Source organism: Mustela erminea, chromosome 14 (assembly GCF_009829155.1).
Source record: "Mustela erminea isolate mMusErm1 chromosome 14, mMusErm1.Pri, whole genome shotgun sequence".
Taxonomy (NCBI): Eukaryota; Metazoa; Chordata; class Mammalia; order Carnivora; family Mustelidae; genus Mustela; species Mustela erminea.
Window position 1 is genome coordinate 38,176,678 of NC_045627.1, and position 19,981 is coordinate 38,196,658.

Below are 19,981 nucleotides of genomic sequence, written 5' to 3' on the forward strand. Positions count from 1 at the left end.
CTCTCCCTATCCCTCTGTCCCTGCTCTGCTCGCTTTCTCTCTAAAAAAATAAATTCTTCCGGGCACCTGGGTGGCTCAGTGGGTTAAGCCCCTGCCTTTGGCTCAGGTCATGATCCCAGGGTCCTGGGATTGAGCCCCGCATCGGGCTCTCTGTTCCGTGGGGAGCCTGCTTCCCCTTTCTCTATCTCTCTGCCCGCCTCTCTGCCTACTTGTGATCTCTCTTGGTCAAGTAAACAAATAAAATCTTTTTAAAAAATAAATAAATAAAATCTTAAAAAAAAGTTTAGGTCTAAAGGGAAGTAAAAATCAAACCTTCTAAGAACTGCAGACATTTGATTTAGGTGGAGAGAATAACAAAACCAGTCTTTAATTCTCTTTTTAAAGTAAAGTACTACTATGAAAGACTTTAATGGCTGTAGCAAAATCCATAGGTGTTTAAGAAATAACGTGAATCTCAGCTCCAATGGGCTTGAGATGTACATTTCCAGAGGAGAGCTTCAGAAAGAAAGGCAGACCCTGTGAAAGATGAACAAACCACGGGTTACACTACCTTGTGCCCACAGCCACCTTAACTGACAGTTTGAGGACTGGGGACAACCATGAGAGACCATGGTTTGTGTGGGGAGCCACCCACGAAAGTCACCATCCAAATTTCTCCCTCCCTCTTCAGTAATTCAAACAGAGGTATTTTCCCTCAGTACCCGGTGAGGATGTTCAACCTCTAGCACTTCCCAAGATCCACCTCAGGAGAAGTCAATTTGCCCACAGGAAGCGTAGTTTCCAAAGCTGTCTACCGTGAACCTCTGAGAGATGTGAATTGAATTGAGCTTCAGGGTTCCAAAGTAGAAGTTCTCAAAGAGCTGAAAAGAAAGAATACAAACCCACAATGAATATCCAGAGGAAACTACAGATGAAAATAGCAGCCATCAGATTCTCTCGTAAAAACACTACAACAATCCCAACAAACCTCTCGTGCTTTTTTTCAGTGTTTGTTCTGAAAAACCATCCTGGAGAGAAGGGACAGGAGTGGCAGAGGGAAGAGAAGAGAAGCTCTTCTCTCTGGTGCATTTTAAAACCTCCACTGATGAAAGACACTAAAGAAAGAGGGCTGAAAGGTCAATTCCAAAATTTCTCTACTAAGCACCCATGACCAAGAACTTGTAACAAACATCCTGGGGCTACATTCTGAGTCACAGCACCTAACAAAGCTGCTTGGACTTTCAGTTCCTGACTCTACAGCGTCAGTATTTTGTTACAGACAGGACAAAATCTGATTGCATTCCTCTACCTAGTCAACAACATGTAGTAGAAGCACCCATTAAAATAAATAGAAGATAAGGTTCCTAACCCACCAGTGATCCTGCCAACCCCGAGAGGAATCCAGAACATTCAGGCATACCAAACAGCCTTCTACTGGACGATATCACACATGCAAATGATAATATTTATCAAAAAAACTTTTACTCAACTTGAACTGAAGCCAGCATCCTAAAGTAAACGCTCTTTACTACAATTCTTTACTTTAAAAACTTTAAAGTGTGTCAGACGGAAGAATGAGCTACACTCTGACAGGGACCTGCCCTCGTGATTAGCACATTTATAAGGCACAATCCAAAATGACATCAGGGCGCATCTCAGATGGGCGCCTGGGTGACTCAGTTGGTCAGGCATCTGCCTTCAGTTCAGGTCATGATCCCAGGGTCCTTGGATCGAGTCCTGATTCGGACTCCTTGCTCAGAAGGAAGTCTGCTTTTCCCTCTCCCTCTGCCTGCCCCTCTCCCTGCTTGTGCTCTCTGTCAAATAAATAAATAAAATCTTTAAAAAAAAACCAAACTCATCTCAGAAAGTTAACTGCTTAGATAACGGTGTTGAAGTGTAAAGTCGATGCAAGAACTGCTGTTTCTTAAAATGTCAGTAAAATCCCAAGAAAGCCAGCCTTTCCATACACATACCCAAGAAAAGCTTGGGTGGAATCTAGGGTGGGCCCTTTGCACAAAAGCAAGTGACTGTCTCTACACTTATTTTTGCATAAGCTCCATAGCCATGGACTTCAGCCACTGTCGCCTTCCCTCTTCCTGCAATTAGCGGCCTAGCAAAATGCCTGGGGTTCATTAAGGCTAACTTTATAAAGCCCAGTAAATATTGATTCTTCCACATGACATCAACTTGACCCCAAAGATCTATTTAGAGGTTGTATGCTGCATGGTCTTGTCTTTCATAAAGGTGATCAGCTCTTGGCTGCATTGATTTACGCAATTAACTTCTCTTCCTGGCTTTGGCAGCCTGTTCAAACCATATCCACCCTTTTGTGTAAAGAAACACAGCCTGGAATGGTTATCTGCTAATCCCTTTGTTGAACCTTAATTCGAAGTGAAAGCCACGTCAACAAGACTGGCAGATTGATAGCTTTGCAAACTGAAGCCATTTAGGTTCAAAAAAGATATAACCAAAGGGGCAATAAAAGACAAGACAAAACAGAACAAAAAGGGAACTCATAATACTTTCAACGAGTTACTGTTTCAGGCTTAGCAGCCTAGGGGTCCTCTACCGTCCATCCCCTGTTTCCAAAAACGGTGATAAGAGCAGCCTGGGGAAGAGTTCTGCAGTCGGTCTACACTCACGGCCGGCCCACAGGAGCTGCATGACAGTGCGAACGTGAGCAGAGTGGCCAAGATCCAGGGGGATGAACGAGTCAAAGTCCCTGCCTTGTACACTGTAAGGCTCTGCTGAAAATAAAGTATTTCCTATGATGTTTTTGAAATCTCTCTGCTCTCCTTACCTCTGGACTTATTTTACCTTTCTGAGTTGCTGCCGTCTTTCGTACCTTAAACAAACGGATTTCTTACCAGATATCCCTAGAGCGGGGCTGATCGTCCTTGGGCCCCTCCTATCTCCATGCTCTTATTCCCTCTGTATGTTGATGAGGATTTCGTAACCATTTTTCACCATCCTCCTATTTAGGACTTGTTGTGTACCTTCAGTCTTAAAGCCTTTCTTTCAGTTCTATCAATTATTTCTAGTGACTCATTAAAATACAAGCTCTATATAGAGGAACAATCTTGGGTGTTATTCAGAGGAACAATCTTGGGTGTTATTCACAGCTGAATACTAACATACGCTGGAACCATACCTAGTAGACTGTGTATGGTCAATAAATACTTGCCAGAGAGAATGACAATGAAAACTAACGTTGTACATGTCTGTGTACCTTATCTGAAAAGTGAAAGCTATGACATGGGCTTGTTCAGATTGGATTTGAAGGTCTTACTTACAGATTACCACCTAGAAACCCTTGAACAGACTCACCAAATTATATTCTCTCTAATCATATCTCAATTGTAACTAGTTGTCAAGAAAGAATTTGCTGTTAGTAATGGAAATTTCACATACTCCTTTAAATTTGTTTCTTTTAAAAAAATTTTTTTTTTAGTTTGTCAGAGAGAGAGAGAGAGAGACAGCATAAGCAGAGGGAACAGCACGCAGAGGGAGAGGCAGCCTCCCCACTGAGCAAGAAGCCCATGTGGGACTTGATCCCAGGACCCTGATCATGACCTGAGCAGAAGGCAGACGCTTGACTGACTGAGACACTCAGGCACCCCTTCTATGTGTTTCTTATCTGTTAAAGTCTAGATCCCTTTTTTTTTTTTTTAATTTTTTTTTTGAAGACTTTATTGACTTAATTTACAGAGAGAGAGACAAGCAGGGGGAGTGGGAAAGGGAGAAGCAGGCTCCCTGATGCAAGGCCTGATCCCAGGATCCTGAGATCACGACCTGAGCCGAAGGCAGAGGGCCAAGACACTGAGCCACCCAGGCACCCCCCTAGATCCCTTTCTTAGCTCAAATTCCTGATGTGGAATGTCACTGAGCACCCGATTCCATGCGTTTTTCACACAAAGGCACATGATGTAGTTCTGTCTCTCAAGGGCTTACCATCTAGTTAGGGAGGCAGGGTATGAATCAGAAGAGAGGAATGTGGATGACATGGGTGTGTTCACCTTGTGAAAAGTTACTGATCTACTCTGTGATCTGGGCACCTCTGGATTATGTTCTACTTCAATGAAAAGGTATACCTTAAAAAAAAAAAAGAAAAAAAAAAAAAGATTTACCTAAAACAACATAGGGGCCAGAAGTTAAACGTGAGAGGGGAGGTCCAGACAGCTAATACATGCAGCGAGGCAAGAAAACAATGGGCGCGGAAGGCACAGAGGACAGCCAGCGGGCTGGAGGAGACGGGAGCCGAGCTGGGCAGCATAAAGGCAGAAATGGGCACAGTGCGCCAGTCCATGCCGACCAGGTTAAGTGTTTAGAGGGTCCCTAAAGAGTCACAGTGAAAAAGATTCAGTAAGGCTAGAGACAGAAGAACAGTGAATCACAAGAAAGGACCCTGAGGGTCAGGTTCAGAAGGCAGACTCCATTCTAGATGGTAGGGAACCACCGAAGGATTCTGAGCAGGTTGGTGGGCTGACACAAAAACCGTCTTACGGAAAACTGACCTGGGTGTGGTATACTGTGGTGCCTGAAGGAGGGACGAGGGAAAGTAAGGGAAACCAGCAGTCCAGAAAGGTACTGAATCACTTTTTGACTAAGATAGTAGTTGCATGCCTGAAAAGATTGAAGCGGTTGTGAACTACTCTGAATGAAACCCAGAAAAGACTCTGTGACTTTCTGGGTGCAGGGGAGCCAGGAAAAGGAGATGAGAAAATCATGGATGACAGGATACACAGGAGGGTACTGTAGACAGCAACAGAACATTTCTGAGAGCGAGCTACTTTTATGGGGAAACACAAACAAAAATTTCAGGTCTGTTTACACACTCATGGACATTTCTTTGGATATATGTGTCCCGAGCCCCCCTCCAACCTAGGGTTTTCCTGTTTTGCTCTGAGTGTATGTATTCATGACACGAAATCTGTAGCACCGTTAAATGGAAAAATATCACCATAAAAAGCCTTATAAATGTTCATTTTTTTAATTGAGTAGTTCTTTATATATTAGGAAATGAGCCCTTTGTCTACATTATGCATTGCAAATACAGCCCTTCACCCATTTGTCATTTGACTTTGTTTATGGTGGTTTTTACCAGGTCGATTTAAATTTTTGCAAGCTCAAATATATAGTAAAGGGGAGTTTTAACACAGCTAATGCCAGCGCTACTAAATGTATATTAAAAGAGCAGAGTGGGGTGCCTGGGTGGCTCAGTGGGTTAAACCTCTGCCTTTGGCTCAGGTCATGATCTTGGGGTCCCGTGCCCCACATTGGGCTCTCTGCTCAGTGGGGAGGTTGCTTCCCCCTCTCTCTCCGCCTGCCTCTCTGCCTACTTGTGATCTCTGTCAAATAAATAAATAAAATTAAAAAAAAAAAAAAAGAGCAGAGTGAGTCATACATACATAAGTACTGATAACGCTAATAAAATAAAGATTGTTACTGGCCACCTGACCCGGCAAGCCTGTGTGCCTGGCGTCCTGCTGTGGGCTCCACGTGACCTTCTGACTGCACCCTCAAAACCCCAAGCAGCAGATACTAATTCTTAATTCCCATTGTACAGCTGAACCTGAAGTTTAAAGGGCTTAGGTGACTTGCCCACGGGTACATAGCAAATAAAGGGTGTGAAACTGAGATTCATAAAGCTGGAAAAGGAAAACAAAGCAGAGATTTAAACCCGGGAAGCCTACCTGGAGTCTGGGCTCTTGAACCCCAGCACCCCCAATCCCTTCCCACATCCCTGCTTAAGCCACAGGGAGGGCTCTCCGCCCAGCACCACCTTGAGACAGAGATGAACACATTCTTCCACTGCTTACTCCTACTTTCCCTGCCACTTCTTATCTGGGACCTGGTATAAGAATCAGATGGCTGGTAGAGTTTTACTTGAATCCCTGATGAAAATGAACTCGAGGGGCTCTATTTAATTAGGTACCTGAAAGGGGAAAGAAGACAAAAAAAAAAAAAAAAAAAAAGCTTAAACTACAAAAGAAAAAAGAAACTTGGTTGTGTTCTCCAGCCTAAAGTAGTTCACGAAGAGCAGAGCAGTCTATTGTTTGGGAAATAAAAGACCTAGCAGGAAAAATTTAAATTAAAAAAGAATCACGTCAAGGTATTTAAATCGTGCGAGTTTTTTCTCCTCACTGTTGTTTTATAACAACTCCCTTGGGATTTTTGAAACCTAAACCATTTTCTTTCTGAAAACATCTCTCTCTCTCTCTCTCTCTCTCTCTCTCTCACACACACACACACACACACACACACACACACGCAGTCCTGTTGTGCTGGAAGCCAGCATTTTTTAAAAAGCCTGCTGTAAAGGAACATAACAATGAACAGCTACACAAAACTACAAATATTTGATAAGGAAATAAAATTAGGATTTAAAACTTCAAATATTTGGGATACTACGTGCAAGCAATAAGTACCAATTTGGACAATTTAAAAGGAAAATTTTAGGGGCACCTGGGTGGCTCAGTCGTTAAGCGTCTGCCTTTGGCTCAGGTCATGATCCCAGGATTGATCCTTTGGTCCTGGGATCAAGTCCCGCATCAGGCTTCCTGCTCAGCGGGAAGCCTGCTTCTCCCTCTCCCACTCCTCATGCTTGTGTTCCCTCTCTCGCTGTCTCTGTCAAATAAATAAATAAAATCTAAAAAAACGAATCATTTGGGAAAAAAAAATTGAAATCTAAGTATATAAATATGATGTTTGAGGGGCACCTGGGTGGCTCAGTCAGTTAGTGTCTGCCTTTGGGCAGGGTCCTGTGATCAAGCCTGGCATCAGGCTCCCTGCTTGCAGGGAACCTGTTTCTTCCTCTCCTCCCTGCTTGTGCTCTCTCTCTCTCTCTCAAATAAATTAATAAAATTTTTTTTTTAAGTATAAATATGACATTTGAAAACTGTTGTGCACACAGCTGCTGTCCTTTACTGAATACTCACAGTATCTTTAGAAATGGAATAAACTTTCCCTTTCACCAAGTAAAGAGAGAAATGTGGACCACCAAGATGAAGGTTTTGGTCTGTTAAAAATAAAATAAAAACAGGCCCCAAATGGAGTCCCCTGTGCTAAGACCCACATCAGCAAACCAAGACTTAATATTTAACCTAATTGGAGTTTCAGCCTCTTCCAGGAATGTGACCTTTCACCAGTCAATCTAGAATTCCAGGGTCAGCACCAGAGAGCTCATCTGCCTGACAGACCCCTGCCCTCCCCTAAAGGAAGGTGACCTTGCCTGAAATAAACCACTTTTGGCTGGAAACTTCCTTTTTCTGCCCTGTTCTTCCTATAAAAAGCCTTTCATTTGGTACAGCTCCTTCCAGCTCCCTTCTATCTGCTAAGATGGGATGCTGCTGGATTCACGAATCATTAAATAAAATCAATCAGATCTTCAAATTTACTCAGTTGAATTTTGTTTTGTTTTGTTTTTTTAAAGATTTTATTTATTTATTTGAGAGAGAGACAGTGAGAGAGAGCATGAGCGAGGAGAAGGTCAGAGAGTGAAGCAGACTCCCCATGGAGCTGGGAGTCCAATGTGGGACTCGATCTCGGGACTCCGGGATCATGACCTGAGCTGAAGGCAGTCGTCTAACCAACTGAGCCACCCAGGCGTCCCTGAATTTTGGTTTTTTAACAGATCAAAACCAAGGCTTCCCTGACAGAGAAGTACGAGAGAAAATCCAACCATCCTGCTGTCCCTTGTTCACATGATCTGTGAAGCCTATCATTTCTTAGTTTGTTCATGGTTGTTTCCTAGGGAGAACACAGAGGGAATTATTGATTTCTAGTAATGTCGTGGTATACACTGAAAGAAAACAAATAGTGAGACTTAAAGGCTAACTGTGGTCATTTTTCCTTGCATTCATTTCAGACCTTCTACTTCTTCCTTCTAGGCCCTATGGCATGACCATCGAAGACCAGAAGTAACTCCATGTGTAATTAATCTCAGACATAGGTGGAAAGAGGGTGGAGAGGAGCCTTCTCCTATTTGTGACCTCAAGCCACGAAACCAAATGAATGGTCAGTCCTCAAGAGCATAATGACAAACCTGTTGGGGATCTCCGCCCACGTGGCTTCCCAAATGAGGTTTGTTCTCTTTCTTCTTAGACAAGGTAGTGGCTCCTCTCTCCAAAGATCTCTCCTTTACAAAAACCTAATTCTTATACTGGGAGGCCACAGCAAACTATCTGCTGCCCAACATGACTTCACCAAGTATCGAAGTCCTGTGAAATATACGATGATTCCTGGTCTATCTGAGTTAAACTGACCCTCAGAACGTAAAGTAGTACAACTGAAAATAAGTACTGGTGTTCAGTTAATCCAAGTAATGTACTGGTACATAATACTATAATGTATATACTATAATGTACTGGGTCCCAGTTCTCCAGAGGTAGGGATGCTTTCTATCGTTTTCATGTGTGGCACTCAGACTTTAGACTCAAGTAGAAGAAACAAAAGTATCAAGTGCATGATACTTTTGAGATTTTCCCAGTGTTTTTCTTCTATTATCTGTTTTACAAGTTCTATTTCTTACAATTACCTCCCAGGCTACAGATGAAAGTAACAGTAAATAACACTATTTTGTACTTAATAACAATGCTTACCCACCTACCTCCCTACCAGGGATGAGGATGAATGGAAGAGAGTCTGACAGGCACTCAGAGCTCTGTAGGAAGGCATTCCCAGCATGAAGCCTTGCTGTGGTTAAATAACACCTTTCCTCTAAGGATCTAAAAGTATCTCACAAAGCTCATTAACCCTTCAAACAAACTGCTGTGACATACACCAGAGCTGAGCTTTATTATTTAAAAGAAAAGAACCAGACAGGCTAAGACCACTAACATCCTGATACAAATTTAGGAGATCCCAGGATCAGGCCCAGAACACAGGCCGGTAGAAGACCATATCCACAAGGCACTGTGCTATGCGTGCCACAATTTGAGTAACACATCTGTGCCAGAGAATGCCAAGAGGGGCAGTTCCATTCTTGCGCCATGTGTATGCAATCACTCTGCAAAGAATCTGTTCATGGGGTTCTATGGCCAAGAATGAAAAATAAATAATGGGAAAAGCAATCCTCACAGACCTTGGGAGATCCTGAGAAGCAACAAAACAAATAATGTCATATTTCAGATGTGTTCTTCATGAAATTGGCCTCCACGCACAAGATGAAGACTTTGGGGCGTAGACAGAAAGTAATGGACATCAGACTAAAACTACAATAGGTTTGAACAATATCAGAGCTCCATATATATCACAGTACTAATCTCACTTAGAATTAGGATCACAAATCAGGTGTTTTTTTTTTTCCCCACAACTAAGTTCTGTTTCAAAGTTTGGTTAAAATTCCCCTAACCTAAAAAAATGATTATGAATTTCTGCCAAGGTGCCATGCAATTCAAATTCTCAAGACTTTCTGTACTTTGCATGTTTCCTCTAGCTACATGTGCCATCACTTCTGAAGAGAGTAAATGTGGGAGATATGAAGACAAGAAGGAAAACGAAGATCCAACACATCCAGGGGTCAAAAAAAAGGACTCCCATCTGCTTTTAAGATATTAACAAAGACTGTACTCCTATGGATTCTTTCTAAAGATCGCAAAAGAACACAATTGAGCCTATTCATACTAAGCCATGTCCCTCTACACAAAGACAAAACACACACAACTTCATCTGAAAACCAGAGAAAGGAACTTCTTTTCTTTTGAGAGAGAGGTCTAGATGGTTCTTAGGGCAAACTAGACGTTTAATGCTTTCTTGTCAATAACCACAGAGCCACTCCTTCCCCCAAGTTCTCTATCTTTAAACAAGGACAATGCTTTACAAGCCTGTGCTGTGCTGGAACAAGATAAATTGTAAGATGGAATTCTGAGCTCTGGGTATGATTGTCACTTATGGCCTATAACCATTAATTCCTCATGAGAGGAAGCAAAAAGCAAAGTTTCCTTTAAAGATAAAAAGGCAAAGGTTTTGTAGAACTCTGACAGCTTCGAGTCTCTGCGGTCATCATCTGGTCTCACAGGGCTGTAGTATTTTTAAAGACTGGCATAGGAACACTGCCTTCAGAATAAAGAAAGACTGGAACAGGAATACCTACTTCAGAATAAAAGCCAATGAAGCTGGCAGGTACTTCCTATCCTAGAATTGTCTCCAAATACAGCTCTAACTCTGCCCAAGGTTTTTAATCTGAAACCTCAAGTTGCAGTGATCAAGTGGCGAGAGTGCCAATAATAATAGCTAATAATAGCCAATAAAAAAAGGACAAAATGTACTTCCAGAAAGGTCTGGGGCACTGTGCCTCCAAGGAGCAAGGTAAAGGCCAGACTGGGGGAGGAGTAGCCCCTGACATCATCAGTTGACTGCATCAGGGAAGCAGCAGGAAGATGCTCCGTGCATCTCCATGAAAGGTGGACCAAAAGCTTGCCTGTCCCCGGAGCACAAGCCCCATCTCCAGTGACTGCCACAGCACACAAACACTCTGAGGCTCCTTACACGGAATGGGGACACGAACCTGGAAGTCCTTCATTCATTCTGCTCTCCCAAAACCCCTGCCTGTCTTAGCTGCAGTGAACAGGAGGCATGCTAACAGCATGACCCAAGGAGGCGCCAGGCACAAGCCAGACGAACAGAGCCGGGGGAATAAAGGCTTCAAAACTTCCCTCAGATAATCACTCAGGGCTGCACTTTTGGATGCTTGGCCTGAGCCTCACTGCTGACGTAAGGATTATCAAGTATAGTTTAAGACTCTGCTGGTAAGGCCAAATGACCTATTAGAGAGTGAATTAAAACAGCTCCATACAAACAGGACGCCAGGCAGTTCTGCTGAGTACCTCAATACTCAAAATGCCAAGGGACTTCCCCTCCCTGCAGGGCTGCTTAATTTTAAAAAGCAGCAAGAAAAAAATGAGGGGCAGAGGCAGGAGGACGGAAGAGGCCGTGCTGACAGGGCTGCTGAGCCTAGACCAAAGCTCGCAAACCACAGCACGCTCTGCCCCGCTCCCCGGCAGCAGGGAGAACTCGCTGCAGAGATGGGCGCCTGGGAGCTGGGTTTGCCAACAGATTGGTTCTGGCAGCAGCCTCGCCTCCGGGCATGGATATTACTGCTTCGGCAGGGCAAAACTGCCCCTGGTGGCTCTGGGCTAGCCGACACCTTTCAGTGCCCCCCAGTAGAGGCCTTTTCAGGACGAATGCAGAGACTGTTTCTGCAGAGAAATCCTTTCCCTCAGAAGGCCCCTTCATGCTCAAATAGGTCAGCACTCTTGTATTTTCAGTCTGGTCGTCTTCCCTCAGGTATCATTCAGAACTGTCCCTCACACACAGGCAACAGAAGGTGTTGGATCTCGTATTATGTATCCGACAGGAAGTGCAAGTCAGCAGAAAGAAACCCCAGAAACGGAGAACCGGGGACAGGAGCAGAGACAATTTCTTCTGGGCCTGGCGGTCTCTAGGAACACAGCTTGAGGGAGGCTGGGCATAAAGGGGCTGACTACAGTGCCAAGCAACAAATTCAGAGAGAGAACAAAGTAAGAGGGGAGAGAACAAGGCCATTAGGCTCGGCCCAGCTCCATTCCAACTTTTCCTACGTGAGAACAGCTTCCAGAAGTTAAAGAGCAAATCAGATACCTGTTGGCAACATTTGACAGCGGCAAGAGTATCCACACATAGAGATAACAATCGTCCAAATAATGGCTAAGGTGGTGACAGCTCCCGGGAGGATGGGAGAGACAGGGACACCTGGATCCTGGATTCTCAACAAAGTCACCTGATTACAGACAAGAGATACTGTGTCCTCTGTTAGAACCCCAGGGAACCGGCCCCAGTAACACCATGGCAGCATTACATATGAAGACACACACCTGGTTGTCTATAAGCCAGTCCACATGGCCTCCTTCCCCTCTGCAAAGGGCTACAGGTCAAATAAGCAAAAGGCCTTGGAAGTGGGATGCGATTATCATCCCTCGCCACACCTCGGGGATTACAAGAACAAGACGCCTACGATTTAAGAAAGTGGTTTCAGTGTTTTAACCTACAACTGAAAGAGTAAACTTTGAATTGGTGTTCTGGTTGATTTATATCCTGTGTTTTCACTTTTAATTTGTAATAACAATGCTCGCATTTGAGCACAAACTATAAAATTGTTTCATCACTGGGATAGAGGAAAGAGAACATTATTTCTTAATTAGTCATCAGCTTAATAAGTTTCCTGGCATAAAGGACTTCACTCTTGTTTCTTTGATCTCATCACACCAATGTCCTCTAATAACACTTAGACATTGTTGGCACCAAGCCACCCAATCGAACCTGGTTCCACTTGGTCTGGTCTCTAGACAACAGGCTGCTTTAAAGAAGACAGTGCCCTGTTCCCGTCGCTGGGTACAGATTTATATTCGGCTCCTGGTTTGTCTACACTGTAGCCAAAAACACACAAATGGAATATACATACACAATGAGCTATTATTCAGTCTTAAAAAGAAACAAAATTCTGATACATGCTACAACACTGATGAATCTTGAAATAAGCCAGAAAAAAAGGACGAAATACTGTATGATTCCACTTATAGGAGATACCTACAGTAGTCAGATTCATCGAGCCAGAAATCAGATCAGTGGGTGCTAGGGGCTGAGGGGAGGAGAGAATGAGCAGTCACTACTTAATGGGTGCAGAGTTTCAATCTGGGATGATAAAAAGTTCTGGAGATGGCTGGTGTGACCTTGGCGGTGTGCTTGTGGGCAGGGACTGGAGGTGAGGTGGGGTTGTTGGGCCCCCTGGGGGTCTGAAGTGCATCACTGGGCTCTGAAAGCCTTGAACTTGATTGCTCTGTAATCAGAAATGCCAGTCAGGTACCTTTTTATCCCAGTCTTACTCTTCCAGGCTTGGAAGACCCAGAGAGGCCAGGATGCCATCCTTAGGAATAGGGAGGGGTGGTGGATAGCATCACAAGAAACCAGCCTGAAAATCAGGTCCAGTCAGTCCAAGCACATGGCCTCCCATCTGCGGAGAGCCCACTGTCCCTCTCCCACATGTCTGGGCACCTGCCCTGGGCTGAGGCCAGGCTGCTCCAGGGGCCTCTTGGACAACGGTGTGAACTTCACTTTAATGCCACTGAATTATACACTTAAAATCGGTTAAAATGGGAAATCTTATATTTTATCACAATTAAAAAAAAAACATAATGGACCCCAAATGAACCATAATCCGACTCACTTCATTTGTGAACTGTACCCCAAATGATATGACTGGATCCCCAGAAATGACTACACAAGAGAGATGAGTATTTCCCACAACTGTAACAGGCATTCTGTTCCGAGTTCATGGAAATGTAATCAGACAGACCAAAGACAACGGAGTATTTATTCTCCCTTCCCCAAATATGCCAACACTCTAGTTTAGTGTTTTATGTGCAGCAGACAGTCAAGGAAATATGTATTTCCTGTTGTCACCATCTTTGCCAAACCATGGCCTCTATCTCGTTGCTCTGCAGGTTAGACCCTTCCAAAGCCGTCATCCCCTGCCTCAGCCAAGACAACACATACACGTATTCCAGAACCACCACAAAGATGAGTAACCAATAAACATAAATTCAAAAGAGAGTAAAGGGAGGGGAAAAAAAAAACCAAAAACAAAAACATCGTGTATGAACAGACAGCAACAGGCCAGAGAAGGAGCATCATTCTGGAATGGATGTTGGCTTTGTCAAAAGATCAGCCGAGTGCTCGTTTTCCAGTTTCAATTTAACGATGGTTTCACCTCGCTAACATTCATGTCTTAGGTTGCCCTCATTAGTGTTTTAAGACTTCACTTTCCAGGCAAAGTGACACATAGAGCAAAAGCAGAGGAAAAGTTTTGGTAAAATACTCAAATAAATATGAATCTTCCTCCTGGCTCCCACCCCGACCCAAGAGCCTAAAATAAGACCCTATAAAACCAAACTGAAGCATTTTAAACTGCACTTTTATCTCTGATGCTTGAATAAACTGCCCAATCACCTGACAAGAGTATTTTATTTCTTTTCTTATATGGTATATTTATTACTAGCAAAATATGAAAAAGCCCCTAATGATTTCCTGAAATCTCCCACTGTCATGAGTTTTGTTTTTCAACCATCAAGAATGGAGGAGGAGCCATATTTTATTACTAACAGCAAAATAATAGTGGCCGCATTTTGACAAAAGGTCTTGTCCCAGGTTTGTTCTTAAACTCCACGTTTTTCTGATCTTCACGCTAATTATAAAATTTGCACAATTTATTTACAAGAGCAGTGTTATTTCTCATTCAATAATTTTTTTAAAAGATTTTTATTTATTTATTTGACAGAGATCACAAATAGGCAGAGAGGCAGGTAGAGAGGGGGAAGCGGGCTCCCTGCTGAGCAGAGAGCCCAATGTGGGGCTCGATCCCAGGACCCTGAGATCACAACCTGAGCCAAAGGCAGAGGCTTAACCCACTGAGCCACCCAGGCGCCCCTCATTCAATAATTTTTATTAATATATTCTGTAATAAGGCATAAATGATATGGCAAAAGAAATCATTGTTCATCTTTCAAGTTAATGAATGTGTACCACAGAGAAACATAAAATTAGTCTTGGCTATATTCTGAAATAAAAAGAGGTTAAGTGTAAATTCAAGTTCATTATGATCCATATCAGCTGAATCTTGCTATGTGGAATATTGAAGTTGCAATCAAATTTAATTGAAAAATGAACTTCACTTATTAACAGAGGATTGTGAGTTATGAGCTATAGATATATTTAATGTGGGGCTCTCTTTTTCTTGAATTTAGTAAACTCATTTAAAGAAAGAAATAAACAGGGGCACCTGGGTGGCTCAGTGGGTTAAAGCCTCTGCCTTCAGCTCAGGTCATGATCCCAGGGTCCTGGGATCGAGCCCCACATCGGGCTCTCTGCTAGGCAGGGAGCCTGCTTCCCTTCCTCTCTCTGCCTCTCTCTGCCTACTTGTGATCTCTCTCTCTGTCAAATAAATAAATAAAATCTTTTAAAAAAAAAAGAAAAAGAAATAAACAGAGGCACTTGGGTGGCTCAGTTGATTAAGTGTCTGCCTTTGGCTCAGGTCATGAGTCCCGGAGTGCAGCCCTGCCTAGGATTCCCTGCTCAGTGGAGAGTCTGCTTCTCCCTCTGCCCCTCCCCCCGACCCATGCCCTCTCTCAAATAAATAAATAAGATCTTTAAAAATGAAAATAAATAAAAATTTGCTAGAAAAGATTCAAGTAAATAACAATTCAATAAGATTGACTGTTAACTAAATATGATATGCCTAGTATATCTTGAAAGTCTATTAAATATGAGCATCATAGCTAATCATAAAGTTCTGTTGGGGGATGCCTAGGTTGCTCAGTCGGTTGGGTGGCTGCCTTTGGCACAGGTCATGATCCTGGGGTCCTGGGATCAAGTCCCACTTTGGGCTCCTTGCTCAGTGGGGAGCCTGCTTCTCTCTCTGCCTCTGACTGCCACTCTGCCTATTTGTATTCTCTCCTTCTCTCTCTGACAAATGAATAAATAAAATCTTAAAAAAAAATAAAGTTGTGTTGGGTGAAATAAAAGAAAACTAAACTAAACTCTAACCATTTAGGTGTCAGCAGACTTTTCCCATAAAGGGCGAGGTGTCCATGTGGTGTCTGTCACAACTTCTCAACCCTGGCACTGTAGCACCAAAGCAGGCAGATGTGCATAGCCAAATGAGGGTGGCCGTGTTCCAATAAAACTTTATAGACCGTGGCATTTGAATTTTACATGATTTTTACATGTCCTAAAGTATGACTCTTCTTTTGATTATTTTTTTCCAACCATTAAAAACCTTCACAGTTTGCGGGGCCATATGCCAGGCAAGGGGGCAGGCAGGACACAGCCGGCCCTCAGACTACAGCTTGCGGGCCCCTGCTCTAAGAGTTTACAATCTCAAGTACGGGGTTAAAAACCAACCCCTTTGGCAAAGAGAAAATCTTTTTCTTCTCCTCCTCCAAAATCTGATTTCTGTAAAAGGCAGTTTTAGTCAGTCAATCCAGAAAAGCTAGCTGAGTGTCTGTTGGGTGCAAAAACATTGCTAAACACTGGAGAGCACAAGACAGGTCTCTGCATGATCAAGGTGAGGCGAGAAGGGAAGAGTGCCATTGCCTGGGATGGGCCTTACCAATACAGACAGAAGTACTATCTGTATTTGAAGATAAGTAGAATTTGCGCATAACAAAACTGCAGTAAAAGAGAAACAGAGAGATATGGACAAAACCTTAAAAAGTAGCCCTACATGGCAGTGAATTTTTTAAAAATAAATAAATAAGTAGATTTAGTGGCAAGGAAAAAACCAGGAGAGCCAACAGCCACTGAAGCCAAGAAAAGAGAACATTTGAAGGAGAAAAGGGCTTAATACTCTCAGTGTGGTTACTGGGGAAAAAGTAAAAGTAGGTCAAGGCACTAAACAAACAGGGGCCACTGGTGACCTTTTACAGTATTGTTTCAGTTCAACAATAGAGGTGAGAGCTAGGTTGCAGGGAATTAAATAGGGAATAGTTTGAAAAGGATGACAGCAAGAAGAATGGCTTTTTAGAGAAATGAACTCTCATTTCTTCGAACAACAAACATTCTAATGAAAGATGCTGGCTAACTTCCTAGTAGCTTACTCTAATATGAAACATTCTAATTAGAAAATGGTTCCTTACATTAAACTTTTATACCCTTTGAAATCAAATGGCCCAATTTTTACGGTAAGATCAACAATTAATAAAAGCTGCATCTATTTTAAACACTGAAACAAAACATAGCCAAGACTTCAATAAACTCTTCTGGAAGGAAGATATCAAAAAATACGTGTATACACAACAAATGGCTAGTGTCCTATCCCCCTCCTAAGTGCACGTCTGTTTTTCCTTCTTTTAGAAAATTTTATTTTGACAGTTTCAGACTTACAGAGAAGTTATAAGAATAGTAAAAAGAATTCCTGGATAACTTTTATCCTTCTTTTTTGTTTAAAAGTAGGTTTACTGTCTACTTTAAGAAACATTATTTAGCTGAATTTCCTGTTTTTTGTTCTTTGTAATGAATTGGAAAACAAATTTCAGCCATTCAGTTTATTTTTTCCTTAAGATTTTTATTTACTTAGGTGTGCCTGGGTGGCTCAGTTAAGCATCTGGTTTCAGCTCAGGTCATGATCCCAGGGTCCTGGGATCAAGCCCCACATAGGGCTCCCTGCTCAGTGGGGAGTGTCGACTGTCCTTCTCCCACTGCCCCAATCCTGTCCTCTCTTAGCCTCATGCACGCACACTCTAATAAATCTTTTTTTAAAAAAAGATTTTTATTTATTTATTTGTGAGTGAGAGCAAGAGAGATCACAGCGGGAGAGGGAGCCTGATGTGGGGGCTTGATGCCAGGACCCTGAGATCATGACCTGAGGCAGATGCTAACCGACTGAGCCATCCAGGTGCCCCAACTCAGTTTAAAAAGTGCTGGGGGCCAAGTAGTTTCATTAAGTTGTCTGTGATGCAGTCACGAGCTATAGGGAAGAAAAATCTAATATAAGCTCACTTCCTAGAACGCCTGTGCTCCTTTATCAGTGAGCTGAGGTCTTTCCATCAGCTCTGCCCTGTTCTTTCTCCTCTCCTTCGGGGACTGACTAAACGCAGGTCAGTTAAGATATTCTCACTCTGGGATGCCTGGGTGGCTCAGTTGGTTAAGCAGCTGCCTTCGGCTCAGGTCATGATCCCAGCGTCCTGGGATCGAGTCCCACATCGGGCTCCTTGCTCAGCGGGGAGCCTGCTTCTCCCTCTGCCTCTGCCTGCCATTCTGTCTGCCTGTGCTCGCTCTCTCTCTCTCTGATAAATAAATAAAATCTTTAAAAAAAAAAAAAAAAGATATTCTCACTCTGTCCTTTAGGTCTCTTACTCTCAGCTCCAATTTTTGCCTTTTCCTCTGTCCATGCAACATTCTGGATGATTTCGTCTGACCTAACTTCCAGCCCACTCCTTCTCTTTAGCTATGTCTACTTTGCTGCTAAACCATCCACTGAGCTCCTCATTTCAGTTACTGCATTTTACAGTTCAAGCATTTCGATCTGGTTTTTAAAACTGCAATGTAACTGCAATGTCACAATGCTTTTTAACAGTTCCCAATTACCTGGTAACAATTTGAAGCTTGGCTTTTAATTTCTCTGAACACACTAAACATAGCTGTTTTCAGCCGGAGTCTCATGACTCCAGTATCTCGTGTCTTTGAGTCTGGGATGTTTGCTTATGGGGAGCGGTCTCCTTACAGGCCCAGCTGTCTCTGTGTACTGGCCATGTTGGGGAGAAAGTTCCTTGAAGGAATATTATTAGGCAGAGGGTGATGAAACTATCTCCTGGAGAGGATTTTTCTTTGCAACTGCTGGGTGCCTCGGGGCACTCCCAATCCAGAGCCTCCTTCATCCAACTTCAAGAACTCATTCTCTCTCTTTCTACTTTTTCCTTTGAGACTCTTTTTGTTTTTTCACCTGTAATTCTCCTTTGAGAATCTTTTTCTTCTCCGCTTAGAATCTTAACGGTTAATTTTTATACTGCTTAAGGATCCTCCTTCTCATATTTTCCCCTTATATTTTCCATGTCTTCACCTTTGCCAGAGATCTTTATCTCTAACTTTATCTTCTAATCCTTAATTGAATATATGTACATTTGAATATATATATATATGTAATTTCCATGGAGTCTCTTATTCTCCAATTGACCTTTTCTACAACATCTTAACTTAATAAATGAAAATCTTCAGAAAGTTGTATGTTCACTCCTCTAACACATTTCCTACTTCATATGATTATCAAGAATAATGTGACTGCTTTTGTTATGGAGAAAAGCTATTACAAAATACTAGTATATGGGGCACCTGGGTGGCTCAGTGGGTTAAAGCCTCTGCCTTCGGCTGGGGTCATGATCCCAGGGTCCTGGGATCCAGCCCCCCATCAGGCTCTCTGCTCAGCAGGGAGCCTGCTTCCCTTTCTCTCTCTCTGCCTGCCTCTCTGTCTACTTGTGATCTGTCTGTCAAATAAATAAATCTTTAAATGTTCAGTAGAATTCAGTGAAATAATCTGACCCTAGGATTTCTTTAAAAACAAAAAACAAAAAAACCCAAAATACTAGTATGTCTGAGGGAACTGAATTTGTTTAAGTGTCAATAGTGTCAATATGTCTTATTGCTTATAGCTTAGAGAGGAAGTGACACCTGTTTACTGATTTTACATCAAGATTTGAGTTTCACATCACAGGAAAAAAAATTTCAAGTCACAGAAATATCAGGCAGTAAAAACGACACCATAGCTATGGCTGTAAGGAGAGACAAGAATTTTATTCTACATTTGATTTGCTGTTGTTTATTCTGATATAACAGTGCAATGGAACACTTAGTGATAGACTTTCAAAGAAAGCCTTTCTGAAAGAGTTGAGTTTTTTGGGGGGTGGGGAAAGAATTCTAAAGAGCCACGTACCCAAGAAGTAATTTTCAATAACAATATATAATACAGCTGAAAATTGAATTGGATAATGGATAACAAAAGACACAATGTTTTCTTCCTTAGTGATAATATAGTTTCTGGGGTGACTGGGTGGATCAGATGGTTGAGTATCCAACTCTTGATTTCGGCTCAGGTCACGATCTCAAGGTGCTGAGACTGAGACATCCACAGGGAATCTGCAGGAGATTCTCTTTCTCCCTCTCCTCTGCCCTTCCCCCACTCTTGCGTGAGCATGCTGGAGCACTCTCTAAGATCAATAAAAATTTTTTTAAAGAAGAAATAATATAGTTTCTAAATGCCAGTCTCCCTTTATAGTAATTAATGTCTGGGTTTTTTTTTAGGTAGGCTCCACACCCAATTGGGGGGTGGGGTTCGAACTCATGACCGAAAAATCAAGAGTCCCATGCTCTACTGACTGAAACAGCCAGGTGCTCTTAATATCTTTTTTTTTTTTTAACTACTATATAGCTCTCAATCTCACTTATCTTCCCTAGAAAACAACAAAAATGAATTCAGTTG

The 19,981-nt window shown here is 42.6% G+C and overlaps 1 protein-coding gene across 6 annotated transcripts in view; it reads right to left on the reverse strand.

The window, feature by feature from the left end:
* Window positions 1–336: 336 nt before the first annotated feature.
* The window catches only part of ASCC1 (activating signal cointegrator 1 complex subunit 1), a 97,738-nt gene continuing 78,093 nt past the window's right edge, over window positions 337–19,981 (reverse strand). For 3 of the 6 annotated variants that reach the window (XM_032312784.1, XM_032312783.1, XM_032312780.1), the window contains exon 10: window positions 7,591–7,728. In XM_032312784.1, the coding sequence (XP_032168675.1) occupies window positions 7,606–7,728 (123 nt within the window). In that variant the 3' untranslated portion in view covers window positions 7,591–7,605. Of the gene's footprint in view, window positions 517–701; window positions 861–7,590; window positions 7,729–19,981 lie in introns of those variants that run through there. The other 3 variants (XM_032312782.1, XM_032312781.1, XM_032312785.1) reach the window with 3 other exon arrangements.